We start from the raw sequence: 24,101 nt of genomic DNA, 5'->3' as shown, positions 1-24,101 counted from the left end.
GTTAATTGCTTCAAGATAAAACCACCTTTTTTGGCAGGGGAGGTTTGGTCATTCAGGTCTGAATTAAAACTAAGCTGATGACAATGTTCAATTTAAGTTTGTTTAATGCTGATGAAAGACATTCATACAAAGCATCCTCTTTTTTTTCACATAACCCTGTTCTTTGGTGGCAGCTGGGGTTGTGGCTCAGAGGTAGAGTACTTGCCTAGCGCAGGCAAGGCCCTGGGTTTAATCCTCAGCATCACATAAATAAATAGAGGTTAAAAAAAAGCATTCTTATGTGAAGGATGCTAAATGTTTCTTTATATAAATTATCACTTTGAGGGGCTGGGGTTGCGTGTGAGGCCCAACTGGGTTTGATCCTCAGCACCACATATAAATATAAAGGTACTGTGTCCATCTACAACCAAAAAAAAAGGTTTGTTTTTTTTTTTTAATTATCACTTTGATATACATGTTTTATAGTCTATGAAAAAACAGAAAGAACAATGTATCAGTTTTGCTACATTTTAATAGTAGATTTTAAGGGAGCAACTTCAAACATCAGTAACATCAAACAAAAAGGTACTGAGTACTCCACAGGGTACAGAGTGCTGCCAAGTACCTTGTAAAGTTTACATGACATGGAGAAGATGAGGCCCTTCTCTTGAGAAGTTTACAGTCTGGAAATTTTGACTACTCAGAGTTTCAGTTAAGTGAACATTTTATTAAGGCAAATTCTTCATTTCCTAGAACTACTGTAGACTGAACTATTTTTGCACTTGTGAAATTAACCCAATCCAGATGAAAGAAAAGACTAAATTTGGTTGAGAATTCTTTCAGGCTCATATAGTTTTATTAACATTCATCTAGTAAACAAAATTGACCTAACAGACAACTGAAAAATTAAAGACTAGATCTCTTGAAGTGCAAGGGCTAAAATAACTGTTATTTGGTTTAAAAAGCAAACAGATAGTATGATTAGGGTTTACACTAGTTTAAAAATAGGCCAAGTATTGCATTCCCTTCTTGCATTGTTCTTTTAAAATAGTGAATATTAAAATACATGGGTTCTACATGTAACCCACAAAAAACCTCCTCACAAATTTTTATGTTCTGTGTATAAAATATCCACCTTGTGTACTATGAAAGTTTTATTTATGTCTCATCATTAAGTTAAAAGTAATGTAAATGGTGAAATTATAATAGGCTAATGACCTGCATATTTTCATATGAATGTCAATATATCTAAATAGGATATAAATGGCAGTTGTATCTACCTATATTAAAAAAATAGAATATCTTTCCAGATTTTGCATACTCATCACTTTATAAAGACAAGGTATGCAGGTTTTAAGGTTTCACAATCAGTTGTCAGAAAAACATCAGTTGTTCCTGCAGTATCTCATTAGCATCTGACTCATATATTTTTAGATGACATGATTTAAACCCACCCAAAAATTTGTAATTATTCTGAGAGAGATGGTTTTAATGTTAACCCTAGAAACAATAGCAATGTGATGTAGAACAACTAATCAACATGACTAAAAATATGCTCACTTTCAGAAAAACAATCTGGTCATCTGGAAAAAAATCATAGCTACAATCTGGGGGGCACTCCCATATAAGATATTGATCTGGTCAAGGCACACTATTTCTAAGTAGAACTATCAGATGAGGGTGAATTTAGGCCAGCTCTAAGGAACAGCCTATAAGACAGATCATAACTGATCCAATTTCCTTTCAAAGCAATCTGGTACTATCCTACCCACTTCAATTCAAAAGTTTGAAGTTAATTCAAATCAAAAGACCATATTGGAGCAAAAGTGAGCAAATGTGTAAACTCTAGCACATTCTTATTGCTGTATTTTAAAGTTTGAAGATGAGCATACCTACCACAGCAGTATTGTTCAAGGAAGCAGGGTAGGAACAGTGGTAAATTAGGAAAAAGACTATTAATTGCACAATTAATAGAAAAGTAAAAACATGTTTCAAAATCTACAATAAACCTTGTATCCAAAGGAGTCATAACAATGAGGTGCTGGACTTTAGTTCTGTGGTACAGCTTTGCAAAGGACTCACTGGCCTATAGGTACGGCTCACTTCCTGCCTCCTGAAGGATGAATATGCTACCCAGAGCTATGATGGTTTCTACTGAGTGGTAAAATTCACAGAAATTCCACATTACTCATGTCAGAATCATTCCTTGTGCAAAGTTTGATGTAGATGAAGATAAAGTGGTTTCTTGGTCAATAACTGCAATTTCTTTCTTTTAAAGTCAGTGGGTTTCTTGTATCTGTAACCACAATAGAAAGATGATTGTTTAAAATACTTTGATGATTGATTTACTCCAATGTTACATTCTAGATAAGAGGGACTAAGAAGAAACATGAACCAGTAACCATTAGAACAGTATGAATCCTATATGTATATCACAGTTCTTTTACAATTGGCCCAGGTTTAATCTCATCCATCTCCATGAAAGCAAAACACTTGGTGCTGGTAATCCTTTTTTTAGGCTTGTAGTGTTTGAATTCAAAGAAGATAGCTGCACCTAAGGAATTAAAACAAACCACATAAGCCAGAGACCACACATTTCTTATGTGTCACCAGAAGCCTATGATTTTACAAAGTAACATGTCAAACAGTCTGATGACACAACTGTTGATAACTCACTGTGGCTGTCACTCCAAGCTCTTCTACCTTGTCTGAGTGATATTTCTCCATATCATTTTAATTCTACAAAGTACAACAAAATTGTATAGCAAGAATGTAAGTTATGTACACAGGTAGAATCATAAACTACCAAAGAATATAAAATATTAAATACCACAAGAAAAACAGAAGTTACTTAAGTATCAGCAGTACCTATAGCAATGGTTTCAATAAGCACCTCTATTAGATAGAATAGAAATTTAAGAATTCCTTTGATATTTTCTCTCCCTCCTGAAACCACCATGCCCAGATTGTCCTTTCCATATTCTTACAAACTAACTGCCAGTTATAGTATCTTTTTACCCAATGCATCTTATTGAAAGAAATAATAATAATTCTTTAACTGTTAGAAAGTAATCATTAGGTTCCTAAAAGGACTTAAGGTAATTATTAGAGAACCTGGTTCCTTAACTCTGTATTATGAGAAAAACTTCCCTGTCAAATAATATTTAACCACATTATTACACAACTAGATAATGCAACTGCTAATTCTCATATTTAAAAAAAAATTGTTGATTTCACTTTCTTTAAGTCAATATTCATAACTATGTGACATAAGATCTTGTGTTAAGTACACTATCAACACAAACCCAGATAAGTACTGTCCTTAAGAAGTCCTTAAGAAGTCAGTAACTGATTATTACAAACCTTTGTTTAATTTTTCAATATGCTTCTGGACCTCAATGTCCACATTAAAATGAACATATGTATCTTCTTTTCTTGAGGCCACAGGAGTATCTGGCACAAGAGTTAAATCTATGCCATTCAGATCTGGAGAAACAAATAAGTTTCTGCTTATGAGCATTCACATATACAGATTGAAAATCTAGAAACTGCAAAGGTTACAGTTCCTAAAGAGGCATGGAAAGAGCTGAGAGGAGATTCTCAGGCTAAGAGATTCCTATTTGGTGTGAGCAAGTATGTGAGAGTTGTTGAAGTTCATGGGGTATGTGGAGAGAAATGAATATCGACTGGATAGGAGACCTCATGAAGGGGACAAGGAAGCCTTTACATGGCCAAGTGGACAAAATTTGATCTTCATAGTGAAGTGGTAAAAAGAACAAACATGTTTTCCTTAGGGAATAGCCCACTATATTTTTCTATGCAAAAAAAAAAATCTGGAGTATATAATTTGCCACAATGGAGCTCTGCCACCAATTTCTAACTTTGATCAAGTATATGGCTTATTTAGAAAAGTCTTTAAACCTAACCTTATCATAATTTCCCTGTTAAGAACCCAAAATGGATGAGAACAGCCAACAAAAACCCTTTTGTTAATGAATAATTTTTCATATATATTTTCTAAATTCTGGTTATACTGTTTACAACATACCCTGAATTTACAACAACCAGATGGTACGTTATATGTAGTTTTAATTTTCTGGGTTTTAAAATCTCAGTTTAATCAAATTCAACATGGACTCATTTAATAACTCCTCAGTGTTTATGTGTTATTCATTTATGAGTCTCAAAAAGCTCAAAAACAATTTAGTACATTTAATTATTAAAAAATATTTACATAAAAATATTTCAGTTTAACATATGCAAAGGTAACTTAATATTTACAACATCATTAAATATTTTTGTGTTTTAAGTATACTTTCTGAATGAGTATGCAGTTTTACAAATGGTCTATCAAACAAAGTAAATATTTTCCAGTAGACTATATATTTGATAACTGGTAACATCGGAATTTAAAAGTGTACCAGTATTAGTGCTGTGGATTATGTTCTTTAAATAAATCTTTTTCTTTGTGGTCATATTTTTCTTTTAATTAGCACTAATGAACCCATGGATCTGACTTTATTTCTGCAATTGATAAAAGTTCCTCCATTTAATTTCAGCACCGAACTGTTCCTTTGGTGCAAAACTACAGATTAAAATAAGCCATTTGTACTAACTATAGTTATTTCTGTAAAATGCTATAATTTATTCCTTAATCACATCATCATCCCACGGGATTGCTTTCAGGGCATGGATGTTATGGATGCACCCTACTTCCCTGTCCCCTGATTTTCATCTGCCTCTGTAGGACTCACCTATGTAGATACCTCAGTAGCACAGGAAGAAGAGGGGCTGAAGCAGGAGAGATGGGAAAACAGGACATGGGGCTTTGTGTAGAAAACTACACACCCATGGAAGGTGAGGAGTGCTGTTGTTAATCTACATCCTGAAGGCTGTAGCTGCTATTAAGGACAATGTGTATGTTTAGTCCACACGTTAGCTGGAATCTGAAGAGCAAAAATCTATACAAACTCAAAAGCAAGTAGGAAATATATTTTGTAAGTCTTTCAGAACTATGTTCTGTTATGATCTCTTCTAGGATTTTGCCTCATTATAGAATGCATTAAAGTAAGTTGTCACATATACAAGACCATCCCCTGTCAAAAACTTTGTCCCATATTGCCGCAGTCTCTGGCTGGGCACAAATCATGAGTCTCCACACAGCTTGTAGATTCAAACAGCAATTCTTTATTCCCAAACTCACACCGGCCGTCTACAAACACGTTCTGGGGAAATCCACGTTCTCTGCCCAAATCCACTTCTCCCAAAATCCACTTCTCTGCCCAAATCCAACACTCTGCCCAAATCCACTCTCTGCCCAAATCCACTCCGCATGGGCTTCTGTCTCCCAAATATACTGTCTGACCCTAAGAACTCAAGAGGAACTCAGCAGCAGGATACGCCCTATTCTAAAGGGGGAACACCCTAATCTCCTATTATGCTAAACTGCCCTATTCTAAAGGGGGAACACCCTAATCTCCTATTATGCTAAACCACCCTGGTCCTTGAGCAAGGTCACCTTTCAGAAGTCCTTCCACTAGACAGCATGGGAGTAAGCTGGCAAGGAATTTGTCATACCTACTTGGCTGATGGCACCCAGCACCATATAAGAAAAAACATAATGCAATTTGCCAGTTATTTACCCTTTACACTAACTGTAATATAGGGATCGATGCACTGTCCAGTGTCTTTTAGATCAATTTTCTCAATCCTGATAGTGAGTAATGTCATTCCTGGTTCTGATGGCAACCTTGGTAATAAAGTACCTGGAAACAGAGAAACCTTAATAAAAGTTAGCTCCACCAATAATTCAGAGTAAATACTTTGACAAACAGAAGATATAGCCTACCTCTTAAGAACTAGCTAGGCATTATGTATTTTTAATTTCCAAAATTTATGAACATCTGATTTATACTTTTTTAGAAAAATATTTAATTTTACACATAATATATCTGCATTTCCCAACCATACAATCACCTTTAAGCAGAAATAATAATTTCTATAATAATAGTGTATAGTATGTATAATAAAAGTTTGTTAAAAACATCACTTGAGGAAGCCCAATTATACATAAGAGTATAATATGCTCACATAATATTTATTTTCCATATGTACTTCTATATTATACTCAGCATCTTAATATAAATTGGTAGAACAAAGACAAGAAAAGCTTTTAAAATACTTGTTATTCTGTTCTAAAGTCTGAGACATTTAATATCAGAGTTGATCAATACATTCTTTCCTTTAGTTACTCCTAATAAAGAATAATTTACAATTTGATATTTATGTTTTAATTTAACTATATAGTCTAACTTCTATTCTTCATTCTATTTTGTATGATTTATTCTCAGAAATTAGTACTATACAGACTGCCATATAAAAGTGCCATTTGTATAACTGAACATTTTCCCCAAAACCAACTAAAATTTTTAAAACTAAAAACCCACCCAGAACAACATGACAACATTCACCCACCAAGAACATATGAAGGAAGAAATCAACTGTTCAGTATGTTCCCTTTTTTGAAACTACCAGTAGAGAACAGATGCAAATAAGCTGATTTTAATCAAGTATGTATACAGAACCTCAAAATACATTTAACAAAAGATTTTGGTTGATGTTTTTCAAGTTTCTATTCATCAATGTGTTATGCTACTTTTAATGATGAGTTATTTGAAATACGTGAAGCAATTAACACACTATATTTGAAAATACACATTTGATTGATGGCAAATGTGGCTTGAGGAAATTTTGGGAGGTGATGGGAATGTTCTGAACTTGTATACTGATGACAGATGCAAAACTCTATAGAGGTGTCAAAAATCAATGAATTTTATTCTTACAGAAGGGAAATGCTATGATATACAAATTATACCTTAACAATGCTGTTAAAAATGTATTACTTTCTAATTTAAACAAATATGAAGACAATACAGACAAATGCAAGAATGGGAAGGCCTGGAGGCTGCATTCCACTGTTGCATTAACAAACCTAAATGGGCTCAAGCTGATATCATTAAATATATAATCATATTATGGGTTTTCCACTTTCACAGGCTGATATGTAAAGATTTTCATACAATTAACAGCCTTCATATGTGGGTTTTAAGGCTCTCAGTGACAAAAACACACATTTTGTGTGGATGATACAAATTTTCAGCTTTTTCTCATTGCTAAGTATACATCAATGCAATGGATGCAAGCTAATAATTAGTCACTCAATTTCTCTGATGCCAGGTAAATATATTTGTAGTATTTTCTTTCTTCCCACTAAAATACATTTGTTTCATAAAAGGATTAACCACTCAGTAGAAAATTGGAACACATAAAATCAATATATTTCCATGCTTACCAAATCAACATGATGTATAACAGCAGGTGATTCTGAAATCCATTAAAACAATCTGGTTTCTAAAATATATGTGTAAATTCAATTGAAGTCTATAGGCATTTTGCTTTATGACTATATGTCAGGGAGATATTGTTAAGTACACAGATATAAAATTTAAGATGATTTCTCTATCAAGCACAAAGCCTGGTGACATCAGAGAAGAAACTGAGAATAGTTCAAAGAGAGAGAACCAAAGTGAATTTTCATTTTTCCTCCCCAAATACAATTTTGTGTGAATTTTAAAATAATTTCTAGATTATAACCTAGATAAATATTATCAAATATGATAATTATTCTACTTGATATTGAGGGCATATCTGTAAACAGGTTTATTTCCTGGCATGGTATGGTTTCATTGAATAAATAGATAAAAAGACATAGATAGCAATATTTATAAACAGTAGTGGTTATAAATTCCCTAAAAATAGTTAATGTAAATGCAGGGTCAGACAAAAACACCTAAGCATCCCAGTTTGAAAGCAGAACACATGAAGATTTGATGTCCTTCAGTATAGTTTTTTTTAAATATTTTTTAAGTTGTACACGGATATAATAACTTTATTTTGTTTATTTATTTTTATGTGGTGCTGAGGATTGAACCCAGTGCCTCACACATGCTAGGCAAGCGCTCTACCACTGAGCCCCAACTCTGGCTGGCTCCTCAGTATCATCTTAGTATCTCTAACCAGCACTATTTTGAGCTAGATCAGATCATTTTTGCTTTAGGCAAAGTAAAGAAATGGAGTACTGGCAGCAATAGTTATTTTTTATCTTCTGTCCTGAATTGCAACCCTAAATAGCATAATTGTTTCAGACAAAAAATTGAACTTCACTATTAAACTGGATCTAACACCTCTTAAGAGAGTGGTTATATAGCCTATGTTGCTTCTTTAGCATCTGTCTTTGAGCAAGGTTTCTATGATACAGAAACAATGGCACCCAACCAAGGGAACACATAGGAATGTAAAAAATAGTTTGCGCTTGGATTTGGAAGCTGTCCATCATGTTGTCCAACTGAATCCACATAGAAGCAGAAACATATACCAAAGTGCTGAGTGAGTTACAAAATGGTAACTTTTGATGAGCTTGATGAAAATAAAACTACATAAAAAATTATCCCTAAGAATTCCTGTAATTAAATTTTCTCTATCTCAACTTTCGGACAACGGCCACTACTTGAGTCTGGCTCCTGAATGTGTATTTGTGAGTTTTTCTAGAGAAAAGTACATGCTGGTTATCAGATTCGCTGAAGGGTTAAAATCTTAGTAATCATAAACTTCTCCCTTAGGGTATGACATTCACACTTTGGGGGCAGGAGTAACATAGAAAGGGATATATCTTCATTTGAAGCAGGTTATTATATTGAAAAGAATTTGGAATTTGGTTTAAATCACTTTTCTCCCAACAGATACGTAATGTTTGCAGTAAGTAATATTTCTGAATCTGTTTGGTCACTTATAAAATCTCAAAATAATAAACACTTAAGATAAGGTATTCCTCATCTCAATATTAGATTAATTCTTTCACATATTATAGGATATTTTTGTTAATGCTATAATACTTTTAACAGGTAACAAAATAAAATATGTTTACACTTTTTAACATGCCATGAATATTGAAAGCCCTATTTGTGTGGTTCATAAAAGAAAATCATAATGTGTATGTGATAATAATTATATTCACATATTCTACCAGACCACAGAGTCAGGTTGTTTAATATATAAAATAGCATTTTCTTAAACACCTTAAAATTTTTTAGGTCAGCTAAGGATGAATTATGAAAAAAATTAAAATCTAACGACTTTTTTAAACTATACATGGAAATAAATAATACTTTTATATAATCAACCTTGAATTTTAATCCAGACATTTCAGTTTTTAAAACCTTTTCCTTATATTTACAACTATGTAGCATATTTGAGTTTGTTCATTATCATTTTGTATTTCTAAAATGCCAGAAATTAACTTTCAATTTCTTTATTTTCCTAATCGTACATGTGGACAACCATAGTAGCAACATATACACAATTTTATATATTTTTATAAAAACATATGAAATTTCCACACCAAATTTTATAAGATTCATTTGTATTCAGTTTTTAAAATGAAACACTATTTCTAGGAAAACAAGATTTATGATGATTTTTTTTAAAAAAATATACAAATTATTCTTCCTATCTCTCCTGAAACAAACATTATTATTACTGTGTGTATATATATGAATGCATGAATAATGTGATTCTGCAACCTGTATACTCAGAAAAATGAGATATTGTATCCCATGTGATTCAAATGTATGATATGTCAAGTCATTGTACTGTCATGTGTAACTAATTAAAACAAACAAAAAAAGAAAGAAAAAAATACAAATCATAAACTAAAAATAAAACATTTCAACAAAGGGCTAATACTTATGTAGTGGAAAAAGTTAAGTTGCTTGTCAACAGAAACAATAATTGTTGAACCAAAGAGACAGATCAAAGACATTGACAGAAATGAATTTGAGCTCCAGTTGGGAAAGAGATGATAAGGAGACATCTTGTAATTTAGTTCAAGTTTTTTTTTTTTTTTAAAGACTAATTACATTCCAGTGCTACAAGGAGAATTGCATGTGAGACAATGATTTTATCACTGAACTTTTAGGAAACAATGAGACAGGAAATGAGGCTGCAACACTGGAATTTAGAGAAGGAATCTCAGCATTCAAAACAGAGAGAGAGATAGACAGACACATAGGGAGACTGAGACAGAGACATAGAGAGGTCCTTTAAACAACAAACTGCTTTTTATGTTGATCTAAATGAAACTATATTCTATAAGTTAATTTTCAGAAATGCTCTAAAGGAAAGGGGAAGACAAAAAATCACCCAATGGGCTTGCCATAAATTGCGTGACATTAAACAATTCCTTTCCCCAACTCAACATGAAAGTACAAAAGGAAAGTAATACAAAAATGTGGGCAAATTTATATGTTCATTCTGTTTCGCCCTTTCAATGAGTTTGAATAACTGCATTTACATATGCAATGCAAAAATACTCCCCCTTTTCCATTCATAATGGACACTCAGAATCCTTCTGTTTTTCTCTCCAATTCCATTTCATTTCCTTGCAGCTGCTGGATTTCTCCTCAGATTTTAGACCTGCTCTTAAAATTAATATCGTAATTTTCTATGGCTTTGACTCCTGCCACTTCATTAGGACTTTGTTCTGGGTTCAGCTTTTTAATCACTCCAGGTTTCCATGAGAACCTGCAACCTGTCAGTAGCAAACTAGTTGATGGCCCTAACTGACCTATGCCTGGATTCATCAACAAATACAACTGTTCCCTGCATCTGAGGATTGCATTTGATAATTTTACGTCAGCTAACTTTGTAGGTAGTAGTCAGCTAGAGAAATGTCTGTTAGATCCTGAGAAGGCAAAATGGATTAAAAATCAGTATATGAATGAAGGGTGTAGAGTATTGAGTACTGGCTCCAGGTCGGTGTATACTTTCCTAGGAAGCTGGCTTAAGTCTGCCCTCTCCTACTGTGTGTGCGAATGTGTATGTGTATGTGTGTGTGTGTGTGTGTGTGCGGTTAGGGACTGAACCCAGGCCTGGTGCATGCTAGGTAAGTACCCTACTACTGAGTTATATGCTCAACACATTCGCTTCCATGTAGAGGAGGAAAAGTTTGTTTGGTGCTCACAGTTTCAGAAGTCTTGGTCCACAGATGGCTAACTTCATTGCTATGGGACCCAGGTGAGGCAGAACATCATAGCAGAAAGGTGAGGAGGATAAAAGCAGCTCAGGATATGGCAGAAAGGAAGCAGAGAGAGAGCTCTGCCCACCAGGAAGAAAACATAAACTGCAAAGGCATGCCCCCAGTAACCCATTTCCTCAAGCCACATTCTACCTGCCTATGGTTAACCACACAGTTAATCTCTCTGAGTGAATTAATACACTGATTAGATTAAACCCTCAGAACCCAATCATTTCACCTCTAAACTTTCTTCCATTTCTTTAAACGTAAGCTTTTGGGGTTTATCTTATATTTAAACTACAATGCCCAGCAACTTTGTTTTGGTTTTTAGCACCTATTCTAGGTGGGGTGATTATTAAATAGGCAGAAGACAAATTTAGGAACCTGGAACACATGGATAGTTGGGAAAAATTCCAAAAGATGGCTTAACAAGCTGGTGACCACAGACAGATTCTGACATGAATCATTAAATATATATAGAGAGAATATTTCAAAATGTGTATGTATGAAGGTTAGCATTTTTTGTATAAAATGATTTTAACTTTTCTTGAATGCTTCTTGTAAATAAATAACACAAAAAGATTTCCAAAAAGTGAATGAAATCTTTGTATTACTTAGTAACATGCAGAATACTTGATGATACCATGTCAGTCTGCTAGTAAGTCTGCCAGTGGTCTGACTTTGACCACACCAAAGTCAGAGAAAAGAATAATAATGTGTTAAACTATTGTATTTTTTCAGGTGCCTTTTTACTTATTTTTTTTGTAGCAACCTCTATAAGATATTTGTTGCTAGAACCAGTTTACTGATGAGAAAACTAAAAGTTATAGAAGTTAAGTAAGACTATAGGTTCTAAAGCCTGGACTTACAACATTGTCATGTCCTTATGTGTTTTTAAATGGACAAGTTCAGCCTATACAAATGGATCTTACCAGGTACTCAAACTGAAATGAATATGAGGAAGAAATAACTTGGGACAAGAAACTAATGTGTTAAGACTAAGCTTTAAAAGATTTATGTTAGATAAGATCTTTATAATAGGATGTGTTAAAAGATAGGGAATTACCAGTCTCTGCAGGTTTAAGAATAGGCTGAATCAACATTTGTCAAATGTACTTTACACATGAGTCAGTTAATTTGAGTAGGCAGCTTCTAAGATATTTTTAAATTTAAAAGAAAATCTTTGATTTTAGAATATTTATGATTGAACAGGTTCCAGAACTGAATCAGAAAGCATAATTTGAGAAAAGAAGATAAGCAATATTCCAGACAGAATCTACTGAACACTCTGAATTGGAAGTTGATAGATACTCTAAAATAAGTTTCAAAGAACCAGAAGACTTTGAAATAGTCCTTTTCATATAAAATTTCTCTGGCTCCAGTAACTTGCAAGTACATCTTAATCCAGTATAATCTTTTAATGATTTTATTCTAATTGCTGAATTTGAACCCACAGCAGTCTTATTATTGTATATAGTATTCAGATATCATGAGGAAGTTTTAAAACTGTAATTTTTTATCCTTTAATTGGAAATTCTAAAACAGATATTCAAGGAGTTGAATGTAAAACTATAAAATACATACTTCTTCCTATGTGAAGTAACTACAGACTACATATAAGGAATGCATGCTCTTTCTTTTCTTTCTTTTTTTTTAACCTAGAGGTGCTTTACCATTGAGCCACATCTCCAGTCCCCTTTTTGTTGTTTTTTTTTTTTTTTTTTTTTTTTTTTTTTTTTTTTTTTTTTTGCAACAGGTATCACTAAGTTGCTTAGGCTGGTCTTCAGTTTGTGATTCTCCTATCTCAGCTTCCTGATCTGCTGGGATAGCATGTGTGCAACACTGTATCCAACATCTGGTTTATTTTTAAAAATAAAATGATTTTGCTGAAACAGTTATTATACTGGTTTTTCCTTATAACCCAATTAATTTCTAATGTAAGAAATCTTGTGATTTTCAGATGTATAGTCTGTGTCAAATGAACATAGTGAAGCTCAGAATCTTGATTCAAAACTACAGGAATCAAAGCAACATGATATTGGCATGAATACAGAAATACAGATCATTGAAATGGGACAGAGAAATAAGAAATAAATTTGTACATTTAATGTCAAGTGATCTCTGACAAGGGTGCCAAGAATACAGAATGGGGAAAATACTATCTGATAAGTAGTGCTGGGAAAAATGGATATTTATATGCATAAGATTGCAACTAGACTCTTATTACTTCATATACAAATATCAACTCAAAGTGGATTGATTTCTTAAATGTAGGACCTGATTCTGTAAAACTACTGGAAGAAGACATATAAGAAAAGTTTCCTGGCATAGGTGTGAGCAATAATTATTTTATAGAACTCCAAAAACCAATAATAAATGCAATAAAAGCAAAATGGATAAGTGGAATTGCGTGAAACTCATCAGCTTCTACACAGAAAAGGAAACAAGAAAACAGTTGAGAGACAACCTACAGAATTTGAAAAACCATACATTTGATAAAAGGCCAATACCCAAAATATATAGGCAACTCAAACGACTCAATAGTAAGCATATGGTTTTGATAAGTGTCTCAAAGGCCATATATTAAAAACTTAGCCTCAAACCTGTGGCACTATTGGGAAGTCAGAGAACCTTCAGAAACTAACAAAAGTTAGGTCACTGAAGAGATGAAGGTGATATTAGGATCCTGTCCGTCCCTTGCTCCCTCCCTCTCACTCTCCCGACCCCCAACTCCCTGACATAATGCCTTGCCTCATCACAGATTCAAAAACAAGATAGCCAACTAATCATGAACTGAAACCTATGAAACCATGAGCCAAAATTAGTCTTTCCTCCTTATAAGTTTATTGTCTCAGGTATTTTGTTACAGTAATGAAAAGCTGACTAATAGCCAAAAAAGAAAAAAATCCAAATAAAAAGTGGAAAAAGGACCTGAAAAGATAATTTTCTACAAAAGACTTATTAGTGGCCAACAGGTATATTAAAAGGTGCTCAAAATCACTAGTCATTAGGGAAATACAATTAAAACCATAAAGACATCACTTCAACAATTGTTGGAATTGTTATTATCAAAAGGAGAAAAGATAAGAGTTGGTAAGATTGTTGTTTTGGTCAGATTTTGTGCTTCTGTGACCAAAATACCCAATCAAAACAACTTAGAGGAGGGAAAGTTCATTTTTGCTCATAATATCAGAGGTCTCAGTCCATATCCAGTTAATTCCATCCCTTTGGCCCAAAGTGAGGGAGAACATCATGAATGAAGAATGTGGTAGCAGGAAGCTGCTCCCCTCATGACAGGAAGGAAGCAGGGGGTGCTGCAGGGAAGAAGACCCCTTCCAGGGCAAGCCCCCCCTGTTCCCCGTGATTACCTCCTCTAGTTCTACCCACCTTCCTACAGTTACCATCCAGCTTGTTCATTCAAACTAGGATGGACTAATCTGGTTACAGGTCTCATAATCTAATGACTTTACTTGTGAACATTCCTGTCTTAACACAGGAGCTTTTGAGGGATACCTCACATCCAAATCATAACAGATTTGAAGATAAGGAAACTCTTATACACCAGTGGAACTCAAACTAATATAAACATTAAGAAAAATATTATGAATATTCCTCAAAAAATTAAAAAACTACCATATCACCAACAGGCCTATTTCTGAGTATATATGCAAAGGAAATAAAATTAATGTCAAAAAGATATCTATAATCCCATGTTTATTGTAGCAATTTCCTAATACGCATGATGTGGAATCAGTGTAAGTGTGTAACAATGTTTGTTTGCATGGAGATATAGGTGTGTGTGTGTGTGTGTGTGTGTGTGTGTGTGTGTGTGTGTTTATAGATATATAAAATGGAATATCACTCAGTCTAAATAAAGGAGAAATCTTGGCATTTGCAACAACATGGATGAACCTGGAGAAATTATGCTAAATGACTACAACAGACACAAAAAGACAAAAACTGCATGATTTCATTTGTACATGGGATATTAAAAAGTCAAATTCACAGACCCAGTAGAACGGTGGTCACCAGGGGGTGTGGGAAGAGGTGAAATGGGGAGATGTTAGACTAAGGGTATCTAGTTTCATTAGGATAAATACATTTTTGATATTTATTGAATAGCATGGTGAGTAAAGTTAATAATTCTCTATTAAATATTTGAAATTGCTAAAAGGATAGATCTTAAGTGTTCTTACCATAAACATACCAAAAAGATGATTATATGAAGTTGAGGATGTGTTAATTGGCTTGACTGTAGTAGTCATTTCATAATGTATACCTACATCCAAACATCACTCTATACACTGTAAAAGCATACATTTTTTTGCATGTGGATTATACCTTAATAATGTTGGGGGAAGTAAAGAGAACATGAACCTCTAGTTTAAACCAAAATATTTTAAATAAGCCAGTATTTTAAAAGTGGATAATTTGGGATTTTGTTTCATTTTTTGTTTTTCCCTTTCTCATATATACTTTCGCTCTAAAAGAAAATCTCCTTAGGCAATGTAGGTCACTAAGAAGAAAATTTCCTTTGCTAACTCATCTTCCATTTAGCTTTGGGCCTAAATTCTGTTTAAATAATTATCACCTATGAAAACTAGACCATAAATACTAGGATTCTTTTCCAGGCAGTTAGGTAATATAAAGGTGATGCCGTTTCATAGTATCTTTCCCATGAAATTGAAATGTTTCATTATTATATCACATATGTTATTTGTGTCCTCAAAATATGCTTAACTCCAACATCCTAAACACTTTTCATCCTACAAGGATATGGAGAAAGTCCTTGGAGCATAACGTTAAATAGTGTATTTGATTTTAAGTACACTAGGGAACATTTAACCAGGAATAGGATATAATGATATCTCATTTTTTTTCTCTTCAATCTCATTTTTTTCCATTTTCTCTATTCTCATTCTCTCTTCCCATCTCATTCATTTCAATAATTGTACTAACTTCAATAATAAAAAAAAATATATTTTTTACAGTAATGAAGCCTATGCATTATGAGGCTGAGTTACACATAGAACAAACATAAAGGGTTGTGCCAAAATCATAGAGAAGGTGACAACATTTTTGCAGTGAATTAGTATTTCCTGTCATGCTCTGATTCTTCTACATATCCTACTCTATCACCTCCCACTACAGCAATTCACCAACTCTCCTCTACTAAGTTTTTCCATCTCCCTATTAATAATTACCTCTTGTAGTTTTCTTTGCTTCATTCTTTAACACTTTCATGCCTAGATTCTTTAGGCTCCCATTTAGGCTTCTGTTCATAATCCATCCTGTATTATGTAACCAAAACTTCCTTTCTGAAATAATATAATTAATCTATTCCCTTTCACAAAATAAAAGAAAAATAAATCCTTAAATGGCCATCCATTAAATATAGGGTAGAATTATTTTAAGGCCCTTTGATACCTGACGTTAAGTTTTGTATTTATTACATTCTGCTATCACCCCCCTCTCACCTTTTTAGCAATAATGAAAGTGTTTTTCATGTACATTCATGATACCCATGAGAAATCAGGCTCAACCGTCAAAAATTAGTTCAAATATTTCTCCTTCAGTAACTTTATTTTCTAGTAAATCTGTTGTCAGAAATTAGAGAGGGGAAACAAAATTTTGAGAGGGGAAACAAAAGCAACTTATTCATTTTCATATCCTCTATGTATACAACTGGAGTGCCAATATGGTTTTTGAATGAATGAGCTGGTTCACAGAAATGAAAGAGAATCTTTCCTTTTCACTGGAACTTAATCAAGGAAGGAAATTGTGAAAACTACAGAATTCTAAGAATGTTACATATGTCTCAAATAGGAAGTTATAGGAGCCTAATGCTTATCACTTATTCATGTTTACATAATACACCGGAAGAAGCAATTTGAAAATAAGATGATATCTAACCAAGAATAATAAAAATAAAACTCTGAAGTTATGAAATAGTAAAAAAGAACTGCTGAGATAGTGGATGCTTATATGTGATAAGATTTTATTGTAGTGTTATAGTGGTAAGATGCATTAATCAGGTAAATCCAGTATAGTAGTACATGCAGTCACATTTACTAGTGGAATTAAAAATCTTTTCCTGTAAGAAACTGTCCATAACTCTTTGCAAAGTGGATATTTGTTGTTCTTAGAAGATTAGTATCAACAACTTCAGATTTCTCTGTATGTAAATTAAGTTTGATCATCATTAGAAGCTCTCCTGAATGTAAGGTATAAACAGTGTCTGATTAGAGATATGGAGATATGATAATACTACTTTTGCTACATTCAAGTTTTACTTATATATTCTGAGTGAGTAGCTTAATAGCCGCAGATGTTGTGTTATAGGTAGTAATCGCCTCCTCCTCTTGATCAGGAACTGGCCATCTGTCCCAAGATATCCCAAGTGAAAGATGCAATATCTGAAGTCAGAGACTGTGTACAATTAATCTATAAGTAAAATAAAGTTATTAAATTCCTCATTATATCTCTCATAACTCTACATATGCATAAATATTATTTTATGTTTATTTTCTTTATAACTGAATACTGAAGAGTAAGTTTATGGGCCATTATTCTTGCTAGAGATTTGTTTAAAAGAGTTAACTCATTGTGTCCAAGATAGTTAAAAAATACAGTCAGCATAGAGTCTCTATGTTTAACTTCCCAGCCCTTCTAGTTATGAAATTAACTCATATCCACTAGAAAAAGTACTAAAAGATTAAAAGAGAAAGAAAAGAAATACAAATTAAGTGTCATGAGAGAGAAGAGGTGAGAGAGAGTGAGCCATGGAGAATTAGATTATTTTCCAGGTGGAAAAGGAAAAAAAGGAGGGAAGGTTCTTGTATATGTTTTATAGTATCAACCCCATTCCCTTTGGACTGAGGCCTTCACTACCCTCAGCTACAATGTTGGCTGCTCCAAGAACACAGCTAACTATTTGCTTGGATCTTGCTCTTGACCAAATAATCACACCCATAAGTTGTCAATGAGGGGATTCAGAGGATCACTCAGCCTCATTTCTGAACAGACATTTGAATTTCAGCAGAATCTGTGGGGTTAGGCGAAGCCCTTTCTGCAACTGCATCTCAATTCACTCTCCCTAGCTATGTATTCTTTACTCAGTCTCAATTGTTGTTGACAGGAGGATCCCTACCCCCTCCATAAGTATCCTGAATGCAAATCCTGGTCTAGGGCCTATTTTCTATAGAATCTAGCCTAAGATAGGATAAAATGGAAGCAAAGGAATAAAACAACATACAGGTAATTTTTCATATACAATAATGTAGAAATATAACCATCTACAGGACGTGGTTAAGTTTGAAAGGAGCAGTAGTAGTTCCTCATAAGGCCCGACACAGCTCCAACTGATAGCTGTTTAGGAAATGAATAACTAGAATTCAGTCAGGTATGCTGCAAGTATAAAGAGAGTATGCTAGAAAAGACATCTGGGTGTTGAACTCTTAGATTGCAGGTCTGACTTGACAGAAACAACCAATGATTCTCAAGTTAATGTATTAAGAGCATTTGGAGACATCCTATCAGTTATTGTGATGGCACTGGTGTGGCAGAGACTGGTTTATCAGCATAATGCAGACTTTAAGAGAAGGAAAAAAACGAACTGAAAGGGACATACATTAAGACCTATGAGACATGTCTTTGCTTTAAATGTTGAACAAAGACTTATAAAATATTTTCTATGCAAAAAAATTCAAAAAATTTATTAAATCATTATACTATGCTGGAAGAACCCTCCCAACTTTCACATAGTATGTCTGCACTGATTAAATTTACATACAAAGTTAACTTCTTCATGTACTTGGGAGAAAACAAACTATTATTGGCTTTGAATCAATAAAATTCTCAAATACTAAATAAACTCTTAAGAAATAGCACTTAGCTTTTCTTTCCCTCTGTAATGTCTCCAAATGTGTGATTCATCTGATAGGCCTAAATATTGTACTAATGATCATCAAGGATAACATTTATTTCTCTAATACTCTTTTAAGTGTAAATGACATCATCCCAGTCCAAAGTGTAATTAAATGTCTTCAGAATATTAAATAATTCATGAAGAGTTGTTCTGTTGTATTTTCAAATTAGAAACATGCCAGAACATAAAAATACCAAAATATTGTTTACATATAAGCCATCTGAGAGGAGGAAAGATTGCCTCTGCTTGCTATTCATGCCAATCATGAAATGAATACCACAGTCACATATTGTTAACTGAATTTTAAGGTTTGATACACAATTTGGAAATGAAGCACTTGTAAAGCCATCCTGGATATGGGCAAATATATTATGGGCAAATGTATTCATGGTCAAATACAAAAAAGAAAAAAAAGTAATAAATAAATGATATTTCACATTTTGCTTTGAAATTGAGTTAAAATATTGTACAGTTAAAAGTCTGAGCCCAGGGCTGTAACCTTGTTCAATCAAGGTGAACATGAGAACTTTCCTTAAGTGGAAGCTTCAATCCCTACCTCACCAATCAGATGAATGTGGAAAGCTTGCTCTGTATCATAATGCTACATACTGAGTAAGACTGTCCTTCAGGGGAAAATTTCTGCAAATATGATGGAATTTTACAAAGAAATAAGTGCACATTTCTTGAATGGAAAAGAGTAACAGAAATGAAAAAATCTGAAGGATCTTGGGAAAGTTGTAAATTGAGAGAAAATATGTTACAATAATATAAATAAGACCTTTCAGTGTGCATCTAACCAGAAAAGCAATTACATTTTTGTTTCTAGGGAAAAATATAATTTTAACGATTCATTTAAATGATGGTGACCTGCCCACCCAGAAGGTGTTTTTCCTTCCTTCCAATTTATCTGTAGATGAAAATATGCATTAAATATTGCCACACAGCTGTCACTCTCTACTTGGCAGGAAAATTGAAGCTATGATAGCACATATTGCTTATTATACTAAAAGCTGAAAACAAGTACTTAACTAGGTACATGTCAAATACAATTTTTAAAAAATTCACTCACAACAAATGAACACCACAATAATAGATCTTGAAAACTCAATTTACAAGATATATTTTATATGATGGAAAGAGAAATTCATGAATAAAGACCAATTTTATTCTCACACCAAAATTCCACATTTACAAATGAATAATTGTAGCTGCTGAAAATAACCTCTAAGTCTGCACATGACAAAAACCTCTAGGTGTATAAATTAGAGCCTTAATTCCTCCCTGAGTTTGGCATAATTTTCACTAAGACTTGAAATTAGACACAACACCAAAATTTATTTTCCTATCTTCTGTAACATTGTATCCATGTCAATAGGTGGAGGGGAGAGAGAGAGAATTGCAGATGCTCACTGGTTGGTATCATCTTCATATCTAAAGTTCTCTTCAAAACTTTTTCCTAAAGACGTCTAGTAATAAAATTTCCAGGAAAATGATGCCATATATACTATAATATATGCTTAAATAAGTACATATAAGAATTATATATTTTGTAGTACTTTCTGCAGATTTTGATAATGAAGGCCTAATTTTAGTGACATTATGAGCAAGTCACATTGTCTATCTGTATTCCAATTTTCTCCTATTTAAAATTGAAGGATTTACACTGGTTATCTAGTATTTCTGGGTTTCTAAGTTAAAACAATAACAACTAAAAGTGAAATATAGAATAATATGACTTATCAAGATAAATATTTTTTAAAAGAGATGAATCAGACACAATTAAACAGAGTTGAGTTTGATTTCTGATTTCTACTTAAACATGTGACTAGAGACTGGTACCTAAAATTTTGTCTAAAAGAGTGTGTTCAAAGGTTAAAACACCATCAGGAAGGTGATTTCATTAGACAAACTACCATGTCTAAGTAATTTTTGACATGTAATCACTCGTCTCCATTTATAAATCTTTTAGTCACTTTATCCCTATAAATGAGAATAATCTTTCCACCAGAGAGATTAAAATGCAATGAATATACAAATTATCTACATAGAATAATTGAAAAATGTTTTAAAAAGTTTTTTTTAATGTGTTCATGTCCCAATAGGTAAAAAAAAAAAAAAAAAAAAAAATTCAGAGTTTTCAGAGTTTCTTAATATCTCCTGGAATTTGATTTCTATTTACCCAAAAGATTTCTTGGCATGATGCCCTCACTGTTCCAAGTGATTATTTTGGATGAAGTTGTTAGGTTGGCATATGACCACTTCTGTACTTACAATTATCACTAATAATTTGAGTAATTGCACTTGTTGTCTGTCCTCTACTAGGCCATAAGCTTCATTGAGGTCAAGAGAATTTGTCCACCCAGTTCACTGCTGTCAGCATCTGTCACAGCAGTATGCCCTTAGTCAATAAATATTCTGCAGTTAATGAATAAATAAATCCTGCACATCCTGACATCTCCACTTCGAAGGTCTCCATTCTCATGACTTTTTTCCTATCTTCTTTTCTAGCACACAAGAAAACACAAACAAAGGACTCTTTTATAAAAGTTGAAAACTTAGCAGCTTTTATTATTTTAAAATTTTTCTCCAAGTAATGGAGTTATTGACAGTTGTTTTTTCCATGTCTCTTTTAAAATTTATCTCAAAAGAGTAATTTGAAGCTATATAATTGAGACCCTAATAGAACCATCCTTTACCTGAAAGGGGAATTGTCAGGGTTTTTAGCCCGTGTCTCCTCCTGGCCAGCGGGAAAAGCACACCCAGACCAAGAGGAGCCAAGAAAGGTAAAGGTCAACTGGCTGCCTCCTGGGAGGACAATCAGATGTGCCAGGGAGAACAGTCAAAGCAGGATCTCATTTAATAAGGAAGTACACACAGTTTATACAGGAGCCAATCAGAATACAGGTCAGAGGAGTGGAGCAAGTTCACATGTACACCCATCCCATAGTCTGTAAGGGAAGGCACAAGTTGTCCATGAAGGCGGAAGAGCCCTGGACCTATCCTGAGGTGGTCCGCCTCTTCCGTCACCGCCCATAGCACCACCTCCTGGCTGATCTCCAGGAGCTGTCCCAGCCATATGTGCAGCCTCAAGACAAGGAAGCAGGCAGCCATGCCCTACAGGGAGTATTATTTTATGTAGTTTCACTGTGCTAAAGTAGGTCCACAGAAGACAGTCTCATTTTATAATGAAATTAATTCACGAATCTAGCATGTATTCTAATTTAAGCTTAAAATTTTTTCACCCAAATTTGAGCCATCCATGAGTATAAGGAACTGAACTGCAAGAGGTCCATTTACATGTTTCATCAGGCAGCCTTCTCTGGGAAAAGAACTTACTAAAAGAAAAGTGAACACTGCATAATTTTGTCTGAAGACATATGCTTAGAGTTGCTCATTCATTCAACAAATAATTGCAGTCCAAACCAAATAAATCATGGTTCTTGCTTTCAAGCATCTTACAATAGGGAAAGCTTGGCAACAAGTCAATAATAACAAAATAGTGCACCAAGTGTCACAGAACAATGGTGGCTATGAGTATGGCCTGTCATCTGTCACTCAGGTTGTTCTCTGCTCAGTCCTTGAAGTTTGACAAGTGTCACTGGAATGTCATCAACTTTTTTTTTTTGGTACCAGGGATTGAACCCAAGACTGTATAACCACAGACCCACATCCCCATTTTTTTTTTTTATATTTACATACAGTGTCTCACTATGTTGCTTAGGGCCTTGCTAAGCTCCTGAGGCTGGCTTTGAAATCACAATCCTCCTGCTCAGCCTCCAGAGGTGCTGGGATTACAGGTATGAGCCACCATGCCTAGCTTGTCTCCAACATTGGATATCCACCATAGTCTTGGACATCACCATGAAAAGCAAGAGCAAGATGGGACAATGTTGACTGAAACATTGTAGCTGTGAAGAGAATCCTCAGAACACCTTCATGTTAACACATGGGAATTTCTAAAATAATAATAAAATATTTAGAGGTGAGATCAAAGTTCCAAAGAGGGTGAGAGCAGTGTCAGACATTCACTAAAGTGCTATTGTTTAGCTAGTACACCTGAAAAAAATAATCAAATATGAAAGAGGTTACCTTATTTATAAGATGGCAAATTCTCTGCCTATATTTTTTCAAGCATTAGTTTCTGCCAGAGGTATATGGAGTAGGCAATTATTGAAACAATAACCTCTTCATCTCAGATCTCAAGAGTCTATAATGGCCTAAAATAAAACACTGCATATATATATATATATATATATATATATATATATATATATATATATATATATTTGCGGGGGGGATCAGGGATTGAACTCTGGGGCACTTGATCACTGAGCCACATCCCCAGCCCTATTTTGTATTTTATTTACAGACAACACCCACTTTTGCTGAGGCTGGCTTTGAACCTGCAATCTTTCTGTCTCAGCCTCCAGAGCCACTGGGATTACAGGTGTGCGCCACTGCGCCTGGCTGCACACACATTTTGAACCAGCATTGTGCTCTTTTCTTACAGACTTTCTTTCTTGGCAATGTGATGAATTTTAAGGAAATGGAAAGGATTTGTGTCTATAAATGCAATAAAGTTTATGCCATTTCCTGGACCCTTTTCAGAGCCAACTCTTGTCTAATCCCATATCAGAGTTGGAATGAGTAAAATCTGCAAATATCAATGATTCATGCTGACTAAGATATTTTGGCATCCCCTGATTGATTTTTAAATGGGAATGCCTGCTCTCCATTTGGTTTTAACTATTGATAATAACCAGCATATTGTTTTCATGAGTTCTTTTCCTACTGAGCTCTCCACTGACTTTCCACTAACACTCCTTTCCTACCACTTCCTGTGGTGGGTAATACCATGGCAGCTTTTACCTAGCATGCAATTTACCTAGGCTTGCTCTGCATGATATGGGAAGTACCAGCAAGAATTATAAAGGTTTCAGAGACAAGAAAAGGTATCCTGCTATGTTTTGAATGAGGCCAAATTTAGTGAAGGAAACTTAGGTCTCTTATGTACAATAATAATTCTGGCACTTAGAGAAGTATCATGTAGTTTTATGTGGAAAC

General features: G+C 34.0%; 1 protein-coding gene across 1 annotated transcript; it reads right to left on the bottom strand.

Annotated features, from left to right (window-relative positions):
* Window positions 1-2,062: 2,062 nt before the first annotated feature.
* Window positions 2,063-22,148, bottom strand: LOC143641115 (axin interactor, dorsalization-associated protein-like). The gene is made up of 6 exons (XM_077108510.1): window positions 21,922-22,148; window positions 21,483-21,541; window positions 5,622-5,744; window positions 3,343-3,465; window positions 2,416-2,533; window positions 2,063-2,275 (listed from the first exon to the last, which is right to left on the bottom strand). The coding sequence occupies exons 1-6, from the start codon at window positions 22,146-22,148 to the stop codon at window positions 2,179-2,181; spliced, it is 747 nt and encodes a 248-aa protein (XP_076964625.1). The 3' UTR covers window positions 2,063-2,178.
* Window positions 22,149-24,101: the final 1,953 nt, after the last annotated feature.

The sequence above is a fragment of the Callospermophilus lateralis genome, unplaced genomic scaffold (assembly GCF_048772815.1).
Source record: "Callospermophilus lateralis isolate mCalLat2 unplaced genomic scaffold, mCalLat2.hap1 Scaffold_86, whole genome shotgun sequence".
NCBI classification, from domain to species: domain Eukaryota; kingdom Metazoa; phylum Chordata; class Mammalia; order Rodentia; family Sciuridae; genus Callospermophilus; species Callospermophilus lateralis.
The sequence above is the reverse complement of the archived record's forward strand: the minus strand, read 5'-3'. Positions and strand labels throughout refer to the sequence as shown.